This window comes from Diadema setosum, chromosome 8 (genome assembly GCF_964275005.1).
Source record: "Diadema setosum chromosome 8, eeDiaSeto1, whole genome shotgun sequence".
NCBI classification, from domain to species: domain Eukaryota; kingdom Metazoa; phylum Echinodermata; class Echinoidea; order Diadematoida; family Diadematidae; genus Diadema; species Diadema setosum.
In genome coordinates, this window is record NC_092692.1 from 793,606 (window position 1) to 805,436 (window position 11,831).

At 38.1% G+C, this 11,831-nt stretch overlaps 1 protein-coding gene across 1 annotated transcript in view; it reads left to right on the forward strand.

Annotated features, from left to right (window-relative positions):
• The window catches only part of LOC140231682 (uncharacterized), a 178,846-nt gene extending 178,059 nt beyond the window's left edge, over nucleotides 1-787 (forward strand). The window contains exon 143 of the mRNA XM_072311836.1: nucleotides 520-787. Coding sequence (XP_072167937.1) covers nucleotides 520-598 — 79 coding nt within the window. The 3' untranslated portion in view covers nucleotides 599-787. The remainder of the gene's footprint in view (nucleotides 1-519) is intronic.
• The last annotated feature ends 11,044 nt before the right edge of the window (nucleotides 788-11,831 follow it).

The following is an 11,831-nucleotide window of genomic DNA, read 5'->3' on the forward strand; positions in this document are numbered from 1 at the left end:
ATATCATATGCTGGAATTTTTTTTTTTTCAGAGCAACTATACTTGCATGTGTTTCAGATTCCGATTAGTTACTCTTTCGTTTGGTATTTATGTACATGTTTATTTTTTGTTGGGTTTTCTATTTTGTGTGTGTGTGTTGGGGGTGGAGGCGGGAGCAGGGGCTGTTATCTAGAAGCAGGAACATGTTCTAGGATAAAGCCCAGTGCAAGGCACTTTCCTTACAGTCACCTATAGAGGCCGACAATTTATTTATTAATACATGTTCATAGCAATGTGCATATACACCTTGATGGGTGTGTCCCTCATCAAAGTGCCTTTCCTACGCATTAGAAATAATTTAGCAACGACTTTCAATGAATGAGAAAGGTTGAGCTTTCTACAGACAGAAAGTGGAACCATTCTGAAAGTGCACCATGACGAATCCTATGTAATTTGTGTCTATTGACACTAAAAATTAATGATGGTATAGTCACTAAAAAAATATAAACTGAATTTCTTTCGATATCCATTGTATTGCAGGTCAACAGTCCGCGAAGTGAACAGCTACGAGAACCCCTGGCCACAGAGCAATGACGATCTTCAGAAGACACATCTCTAGACAAGGACCGTCACGTGCCTAGTGAAAGAAACGGAGCTTTTTAGTGATTTATAACAATACCCTCTGAGATTTGGTATTCTTTCAAGGAAAAAAGTGCCTTTGTACTGGTCTCGGTAGACATTGCGTCTTATGTTATCTTGGTTCTCCCTGTCCATTTTACTAACGAGAACAACGTTACTCACACAGACAACAGACACATTGACATAAACACACACACACACACACACACACACACACAATTAACGCGTTACTACGTTTGCACGGACTAACACGGACATGATAAATCACATACATAAGAAAGTACTTGAGTAACAGACACATCATGCAGACTCATTCAACACATTCTCTCACCATACACCTGTAAGTGTAGCAATGTCTCCAACTAACATTTCCAAGAAGGCGATGCTCGTTGCAAATCGTGGTATATTTCTGGTGAAATTACTGTTCATAGATAATACACAATATCTATACAATAAATCTGTTTGATGCAAATGGAAGCTAAACAGGGTATTCATAGCATTAGTCTCTTTTATCGCTATAATTTACTCGAGTATGACCATGTATACGTAAAACTTTAGTATATTTCTTTGAACTGTTTATTGCATTTTTTAATGAATATCCCTGAAACAATGCTAGATCCTAATTCCGCATTTGTGGTAATCACATTGATAGTAATATCCAAGTGAAAAGAGAAGTTATCAAAATATAGTATAAGCCATTGCAAATAATTCATGTGTCTATAATATGGTTTGCCTATTATATGCATGTATGATAAAACTGACTACTCCTATTAGTACGCTACATTCACTTAGCGCTTCTGTGCTTCATAAAAAAAGAGTTAAGCCAAAAATGACAGGTCTAAGATGAAATACAGTCAAAATTATTTTCATTTAAAACTTAAGGAAGTGAGTCTTTCAACTTCGAGTTTCGAAATTTTAGTTGAGTAAATACTAAACAGTCGTGATGAGTGATGAAGACATAACCAATATAATAATTATATTTTACCGTGTGGTTTGTAGTGTTTTTACGAACAATTAAAAGAATTTTACAAGCACAAGTCTTTGTGATGTGAAGTGTGCGTAATTTGTTGTCGAATATGTAGAACATTATGAGGAGATGTATTCTCAAAATTTATTTGACATCCCGCTGGTATTAGCGTTCACAATGCCTGTATATAATATAATATTGGGCAAATTACGCTGTTCCTTTCCATTGCCGACTTCTGATAAAAACTAGGGTCAGTATAGCATGGAAACGCGTGGCATGCTCTCAATATCGAAGATGTCAAAAACTTTTGAATTAATTTTGATACTTTTTTTTACGTTTCCTCAGAAACGTTTACCACGAATGCCCTGGGACCTGTTGGAACTGACTCAACATTCAAAATCAGTTAAACGCTATTTCTGCATAGATAGTAATACAGTCATATAGTTCGCTACTTTGTCATTGCGTTACCTGGAATGAAAAATCATAAAAAGAAAACCTTCACTTTCTTTGGGCTTAGAATTCCGGGGGCAAGATCCAAGAAGAAAAGTTGACAACAGAGAACTAAATGAATAAAACTATCTAATTTTATTATATCTACCTAATACACACATACACACACAAGAGCTTGCTTCCAAAAGGCGCTAAATCCATCATTTTTCAATGGATTTAGCGTCTTGTGGAAGCAATATGTGTGTATATATATATATATATATATATATATATATATATATATGTATATATATATAATTATATACTGTATATATATGCACCAATCTGCATGTATAAGTATTCATAATATGACATTATACGGGTCAATCCACGTCAAATCAACCAATGCTGTTAACCCGACCCTTCAATTTTTTTAAACTCGAAACATTTAGGCCTACATTGATTTTTGGGTGTTTACGACAATTTTCGACTGCTTAAAACACCTATTAAACATTTCAAACACCTATTCAAACACCTATGAAACATAACAAACGGTTACAAACTTTTTAGGTAACCCATGAAAATATAGGCGAATATCTATCAATACAAAAAAAAAAAAATCGGCGTCACTCCTCGATAGGACGAGTGGTGATGTGACCTTGAACTCCAAATTTGAGGACGCCCTACAAGAAAACGACGTACTCTTTTTGGCCGATTTTTGGTAGGTCTGTAGAGCAAGCGACGGTCTTTAAAAAATATGCATAATATTGGGTTCTAAGCTACTTGAATTTTGAAGTTATCAGCTTCCAAACATGCACCCAAAAACATACACCTTGACGCTTAACACCATTTTCGGTGACCTCGTGCGCAATAATGGATGGTCAGATCCGCACTATAAGAAAATATATTATATTAAGATCATGAAGTTCTTCCAATTTACAGAAAATGAGCAATGTAACTCATCTAACTTGGCTGCAGCAGTCAATCAAAAATAGCAAATTATATTTAAAGTCGGTTGTTCGACCACGGATTGGTTGCTAAGGGAGACCGTATCTTAGCAACCATTTGACCTTGGGGCAAAATATTTCAGGATCTACCGTCAGACACTTGGGGAAACATTTGGTGCGAGTTAAAAAAAATGGAGGGTTCGGGTTACAAATTGTCTGAATATTGATTGATTTGACGTGGATTGACCCAGCATTCTTCCCCGTTATACACATGATATTGAATTTCACTTTTGTGCCTCCCGGAGGAGCTATGTGAGGTAATCCTCCCTCTACTGTTCGATCAAATTACACTTTTATTTTGTGAAATTCTTTGTGTGCTTTTGATCATTCTACTCTTGGATAGCATCAAGAAATAGAGGATGGCACAAAGAAGTTGCAAAAACGCTGAATAAAAAAATCATAACAGTCATTAACGGATACAATAGGAGATTAAGGCTTCTACCAACCTTTAGGAATTCACTGGCTAGCTTTTGTCCTGCACTCCTGTGGACTTCGTCCAGGCTAAGTGGTAACACCGTTTCTCTGACACGACTTGTTTCTTGATCTTAACTTAGACAACCCATTTCATTCAGCTTTACCTAAACATGCCCTCAACACTGCAGGACCCAACATGGGATGGAATGATGCCACAATACTAGCCTTTGAAGGACATTTTTGGCCAAGAAAAATGAAAAAGTCCATCTGTATAAAAATAAAACACCCTCAATGGAGATTCCGGATACAGCTTATCACCAAACTTTGGTCCAATGATCAAGGAACAAGCAGGCAGTGCTAGAGAAACGATGTTGCCATTTGGCCTGGACGAAGTACAAAGGAGTGCAGGACAAAAGCTAGCCAGTAAATTACTAAAGGCTAGTAGAAGCCTGAATCTCCTATTTTACTCCCCAACTAATGAAAGCTTTCTGCAATCATAAAGCAAATTCGATTTTCCTCGAACTATTTATGGTGTTTCATCCACATACCTGTTTAGGACAACTACCTTCTTAAGACTATTGGATTGCGATGTACATCGCAAGACCTATACCTCGCATATAGAAACTGTTTTGAGATCAACAACGACATTTTACACAGCGTACAATGACATCATTGCAATCTCTACACCATTATAGCATAATTCTATTCGCGTATAAATCGCAGCATTACTGAATCTGAATTCACATGTAAAAAAAATGCTTGCAACACATTGCCGTGTAATACCATCTCATTCATTTACTCTACACAACCACATAACGCTCGGAGTGTAATATGAATTAGATATGAATGCATAAGATATGAATGTGTATTATGCACATTATTCAGCCCATTACATTCTATTTTCAGTATACAAATCAAATTCAATTCAGTTTTAAGGCATTCACTTTTAGCATCCCGTGCATGACTGCCAGCAAACTTAATATGAATAGGTATACATGCTAGAACGATCGACTGTTGCTGCTGGTCTAGGGAAAAAAAAAAACAACAACAACCTGGAATGACACTTAGTGCATGTAGTACATAACTCTTTATACTGCCATTAAAAATTTGTACATTAAAAAACAAATCCTTATACACAGAACAAGGTCAATATACATATATATATATATGATTATATATATATATATATATATATATATATATATATATATATATATATACACACACTCAACAATAAAGTAAGTTCCCCCTAGCATTTTTGGATACATCTCAAAAAATATTTCCCCGATTTTCATAATTCCAACGAAAATGGATAAGGGAATTTTATTACTCATAACATGAATGGCATATCATTGCCACCAGATATCAACATTGGTGTGAAAATGCATTTTTATGTCAAAATACATGGGGAAAAAGCTGCACTTAAGGTTATATGAAGCATATTGTGTACATTTCCTATGCAAGTTCGCAAATAACCTTTTAAATTGTTATGTAATTCAGGAATTTCTTCAGGTACAATGTGCTTCCCTATTAAACAGATGTTATTCATACTTTTTAAACAATAGGCCTTTTCAATTTGAAAATGTTGGTCGAAGCCATGTGCTTTTTAATACCAATTTGGGTTGATCATATCATAATGTGCTTATGGCCATTTTGCAAACACTCACACAAACACACACACACACACACACTTAATAGTATGGTCTGCATGGTCGAAAGTACATACGAGACGGGAAGAATTAAATACTAAACCGAAATTAGGAATGCATGTTTACAATCTTATGATATACTGTACAACTGTATGCATTTATGAATGTGGCGGAGAATGGGTGCAAGTACGGGTAAGGGAGAGAGAGAGGGGGGGGTACTACTGAGTAACTAATTTTATGAAGTTTGACTGAGAGAAAGAGCTAATACATAGTATCATTCATTACAAACATTGGGAAGCTCTGGTATATGTGACCATCGAGTAAGAATAAATGGCATGGCACCAACGACGATTATTGTACCGGACTGATTTACTTCTTCCAAAAAACACTTTACTTGTCCCCCTTAATTGATGTTTTCCTGTAGGTATCGTATATAGGTAGTAAGACAATCAGTTTATGACCCTGCCAACGAGGAATCAAATCTATGGAAATCATGAAGGTGAGCTTACCAAATAGGGTCTGCAAGAAGATTCTAAAACTATACATGGTATTCTACGTAATATATTATGCAACGAAATCCTATAATAAACATCCCAACCACTGTGCAGTTCAAATCCCTTCAATATGGCTCCTGTCCTATACACTTGAAATAACTCCTTGCTCTGCCTGGGGAAAAACTTGGTCTACATTGTCAATGGAAAGGGCACCTATCCCGTACAATTCGATTCATGTCATATCCTCACGTTTCACTGCCAGAGACAATGACTTATAATATTATTAGCCTCTTCACCATCGGGTTCATTTTGATTTACTATACTGTCTAATAGAATAATGATAATAATAATGATAGTGATGATGATAATAGTAATAGTGATAATAATTATTATCATAATAATCATAATCATAATCATGAATTCATGCAAATCTGGCAAAAGCAAAGAAGATCAAATAAAAAATATTTAAAAGAATATAAAATAGAAAAACTATCGTTGAAATGTACTTGTCACGATAAAAAAAAGTCCTATCAAGAGAAAGTGAAAATTTGTGTCAATTAACATGAACAACTTGGACAAACAGAAAGTTCATGACAGGAATACAAAAAGTATAAGCTAAAACTTTGAAGTCGGCAGATGTAATGAATATCTACGTTCTTCCATCGATATAAGTCAAAGACATAATCGTCATCACGCTGACGAACTTTATGAAAGGGATGTGGATGGTCTTTCAAAAAAGCCTCCAAGAGTTGAGCATTTTCGGCCTCTTCGATCTCCTCTTCAGGATCAACGTCAGGATGGGTACGGCACCAGCAGTGACGACAGCAGAGCTTTTAGAGTAGCTGGAAGATCGTCGATACCGTCGATGGTGACGATCGTAGAGAGGCCATCAAATGCCATTACGACAGCGATGACGAGCAGCTTTAGAAAAATGGCCCCGACCTCATGGTAAATCGGCTGGTATGTCGCCACTACGTTTGAAAAGACATAAATGGCGGGAAAAGGTAGGTTTTCCCGTAACAAAATAGGGTTGCGTGACTCTGGCAATAAGTTTCCCTCTGCATCAGAATGATGTTCCCTTTCCATGTCGACTCTGCGTCATAGTCCTTCGCATTGATTTTTTTCCCCACATACTATGTTTAATTAACCAGAAATTTGTTTTTAAGTACTCTATAAACGCGACTTTTATACCCTGTTTTGACAAAAAGTCCCTACCCTTCGCTCCCTCGCCGAGGATCTCACACCGTTACATGGTAATGTGCCCCCGTAAGTTATAATCATAATATAGTCCTTCGCAGTGATTTTTTTACTATGTTTAATTACATAGAAATTTATCTTTAAATGGCTATAAACGCGACTTTTATACTCTGTTTTGACAAAAGTCCCTACCTTGGGAGGGGGTATCCCCCCCCCCCCCCCCCCGGCTCGGTCGCTTTGCTCCCTCGTCGAGGATCTCACACCGTCACATTAATGTGCCCCGTCGATATTTTGCCCCCCCCCCCCCCCCCCAATTCAAGTGTTCCGGCGAGCTTATACAGATTTGGGTCTGCAAGGACGGGTGGGTTGTCAGCCAGGTTGTGGGGACGGATGTCCATAGAGTGTGGCACGCATAGGGTAGTTAAAGGGGATGTGCAATGTTTTTTTTTTTTTTAATTAATCTGCTATGCATAGTTTTTAAGTGTTTTTTTGTTGTTGCATGTATTAGATAGTTTTTCTATAAGTTTGTGTTTAATTTGATTATCCATTAATCAGTTACCTTAAGGTAAATTTATGCTTTTAAGTTTTAATGGATTTTTTTTCTAAATTGATATTGTCTTGCCTATGATATGTAAATTAGTTTATGTAGTTTTATGTAGTTTTTATTTGTTTTGCATCGATGAAGGTGTATATAGGACCTACTTGTTTTTATTGCACGGACTAACTGAAAAACAGCCGTGGCTGATAGTACCGTAATCAAATAAAATGAATGAAAGAAAAATGGGTATTAATCAGGCTAAGAGTGTACCTGCTTTTCGAAATTATCCCTGCTCAGTTTCCTTGCTTTCCTGGCTAGGCCCATGGGGCATTTTCAAGCGTGTCTTATTTTCTTTTCCATTATACTGCCTATTATACTGATAACTATAGTTTCTGGTCGCCTGTAGGGGCACTTACCTGGAGTCACTTTGAATTTCAATTGGGTTAATGATTTGATGAAAATAATGTAACTTCGCTACATCAGTTCTGCAAGCGAAATGATCAATGAAACAACTTTTGTACCAGCAACACCGCCCCACCTCGGTATTAGTTCTATTGTAGGCCGATTATACGCATCGATGCTCGTCACTCGGCCGTCCCTTTCAAAGCGCTCCACCCGCGACGAAAAAGACGATTTTTTTTTTTTCAAAATCTCATGACTCCTTTTTATTTTATTTTCTTTTCTTTTCTTTTTCCTTTTGGCTCATTTTCGGACCGAATTTCGACGCGCAAAAAGTACCCGTTCGATTGTGTCTTTTATTTATTTATTGAGAAAATGCATGCTGTCTTTCCAAGGGCGTACCGAGGGGGGGTGTTTTGGGTGTTCAAACACCCCCCTTTGCCAAAAGGGGGGTGTTTAAGGTGTTCAAACACCCCCCTTGGGCAAAAGGGAGGTGTTTGAGCTATTCAACACCCCTCTTCAGCAATGCTTAGATGTTGACAAATGAAACAAAAGCTGTCTTTACCGCTTTTATTTCCGTTTTGAATTCCGCCTTTCCTTTCTTTTGCGTTCATTTTCTCTCTCTCTCTCTTCCTTGTTTTAATGTTTGTGTGGATGATGATACATTATGGAGTTACATAATATCATACGCACTAAAGAACTCGTGTACAGTACGTGTTAATACTACGTTACTGCACCGCGCGCGAAGCTGAAGCGCAAACAGTAGACATTCCCGATCCCTACTTTGCTTTCTGACCGAATCGCGAAGATACATTGCGCATAATGTTCACCGGCCGTTTACCGGTATTATACCGTACGCGGTACCGTAAATATTATTGTGTATGATGCGTAATATTATGTGTGTACAATGCATGCTGCGCTGCAGCCTATTATAGGCACATTGCATGCTAAGTCAGTAGTATCAACTACCAACAGTGGCGTATCGGGGGGGGGGGGGGGGGGGGCAAGGGGGCACGTGGAAAAAAAGAAGAAGAAGAAAAAAAATCTCGCCCGGACGGGGGGAAGGAGAATGGGGGGGGGGGGGGAGCAGAAAACCAAATCAAACAAGATAAAAACAAAACATGAATTCCATGAATTCCATGTTTTGTAACGCTGAAATATAAAAATTTTCGAATCGCTCGCTGCGCCCGCTCGCCAGAATTTATCAAAAAAAAAAAAAAAAAAAGAAAAAACCCAAGAAGAACAAAACGTAATGATGACGTGGAAATATAAAAATTTCGGCTCACTCACTCGTAGTAATTCAGAGTATTTTTCCAAGTCCTTAGTTTGTTGGCATAAATGGTTATCTATCAAGCCGTCACTATATCTTGATTAGAATATTGTAAGATTTAATAACCAAAAAATGACAAGAATTCCATGTTTTGTAAGGTGAAATACAAAAATTGTCGGCTCGCTCGCTGCGCTCGCTCGGCAAAATTTATCAAAATTTATCAGATTTTATATCACCCTAAAAAAAAAAAACCTTTTAAGTGCTCGAAAAAGCATATCAAGTGGACTTTTTTTAAGTCCCTACTGGAATGGGATTGGGGTTGAACACTGTTGGTATAAATCGTTATCTATATAAAGACCGTCACTATATCTTGATTAGAATTGTCATTTGAAGATTTAATAACCAAAAATGACAAGAATTCCATGTTTTGTAAGCTGAAATACAAAAATTTTCGGCTCGCTCGCTGCACTCGCTCGCCAAAATTCTTCAATATCTATAACATTTAAAACACCCTCAAAAGACCCCTTCTATATAAGTGCTTGAAAAAGCACATCATGTGGACTTTTTTTAAGTCCCTACCGGGATGGGGTTGGACACTGTTGGTACAAATCGTTATCTATAAGGCCGTCACTATGATTAGAATTGTAATTCGAAGATTTAATAACCAAAAATGACAAGAATTCCATGTTATGTATAAAGCTGAAATATAAATATTTTCGGCTCGCTTGCTGCGCTCGCTCGCCAAAATGATATATCAAAATTTAGGGTAGCCTATACATTTAAATCACCCTCAAAAGACCCCTCTTAAGTGCTTCAAAAAGCATTTATCATGAGGACTTTTTTAAAGTCCCTACCGGGATGGGGTTGGGGTTGAATACTTTTTCAGAAATTAGGGGCGCAATTATCGCGCTTGCCACGGACGCCGTTTTCCCTAGATACGCCACTGACTACCAAGTACAGTCAGTATAGTAGCCTACTGGAAGCAGCAAGCTCTGGAAGCTCTGGGAGTAGCAAGTTACTTGCTACTCAGTGTAATTAGTAATAGCACATGGACTTGGTTAACCTTTAGTAATAGTAGATATGAATCTTTTTAATGACTGAAAGTTAAAACTGAAAGATAACTGAGTGTGAGTCTACAAATTGTGGTTGGATGACTTTATTGCGCCTAAAATTCATTAGATATCTAGGTCTAGGAACAGTGGCGTAACTACGGGGGCATGGGGGGCACGTGCCCCCCCCCCCCCCCATCCGCTGATTAAGAAAAAAAGAAAAAAAAATAAAAAAAGAAAAAAAAAAACCTACGAAAATGGTAATTCAAGGGTTAGTAAACTGCTTTTGAAATCAATATGAAAGGATGATCAAGATTTAAGATTTCTTTTAACCATATTAAAGAGGTATAACATTGTTCAAAAAGCCCGGAAACGACAAAAGATTGTGATTCAGCTTGATTCCTGGTTGGCATTTTGAATACAAGCAGGATGTGCGCAGTGTACTCAGAATATCGGAATGGCAAAAAGCGTCGCTGCAATGTTGCGCAATGTTTGATAGGTTGTACACATTTGCTATCAAAGCTTGATCATTGATTTTGCAGTGTTGCTTTACATACTAGTCTATATTAAAATGCCTTGCATTGCCAATAATAAGACTTGGCCTTGGCTATTTCCTAACTTTTCCATCTATATGAAACACACACACTCACAAACACAAACAAATTAGGGGATGTCTTATATAAAGTGCAGATTTTGGACATCCTTCTCCCGCTTGGTCACTTCGACGCCCCCTCGCTGGTCATACCTCCCCCAATCATGAACATAAACCGACACCCTTGACTATCAGTGGCGGATCCAGGGGCGCACCGGGCGTCCCCTCCCTCCAATGCGAAAAAAATATACATGTAGCTACAAACGACAGTTTTTGGACGGTAAAATGTCAAAAATTTCAAGCTCGCTCGCTTCGCTCGCTCGCATTTTAACCGTTATGCCATTCTCCTGATGTTACTGCCAGTAATTGCCAGCAGTTGCACCCGATGCGCCCCCCCCCCCGAATTTCCAAAGCGAAAAAATATAGCTACAAATGGCAGTTTGAGGACTGTAAAAATGTCAAAATTTTCAAGCTCGCTCGCTTCGCTCGCTCGCATTTAATCGTTATGCAATTCTCCTGATGTTGCTGTCAGTAATTGCCAGCAGTTGCGCCCGGTGCGCCCCCTCCCCTTAATTTCTAAAGCGAAAAAATATAGCTACAAACGGCAGTTTGGGGTAATGTCAAAATTTTCAAGCTCGCTCGCTTCGCTCGCTCGCATTTTATCGTTATGCAATTCTCCTGATGTTGCTGTCAGTAATTGCCAGCAGTTGCGCCCGGTGCGCCCCTCCCCTTAATTTCTAAGGCGAAAAAATATAGCTACAAACGGCAGTTTTGGGACTGTAAAATGTCAAAATTTTCAAGCTCGCTCGCATTTAATCGTTATGCAATTCTCCTGATGTTGCTGTCAGTAATTGCCAGCAGTTGCGCCCGGTGCACCCCCTCCCCTTAATTTCTAAACCGAAAAAATAAAGCTGCCAACGGCAGTTTGGGGACTTAAAATGTCAAAATTTTCAAGCTCGCTCGCTTCGCTCGCTCGCATTTAATCGTTATGCCATTCTCCTGATGTTACTGCCAGCAACTGCCAGCAGTTGCACCCGGTGCAACCCCCTTAATTTCCAAAGCAAATACACACACACACACACATATATATATATATATATATATATATATATATACATATATATACATACATATATTATTATATATAGCTACAAACGGCAGTTTGGGGACTGTAAAATGTCAAAATTTTCAAGCTCGCTCGCTCCGCT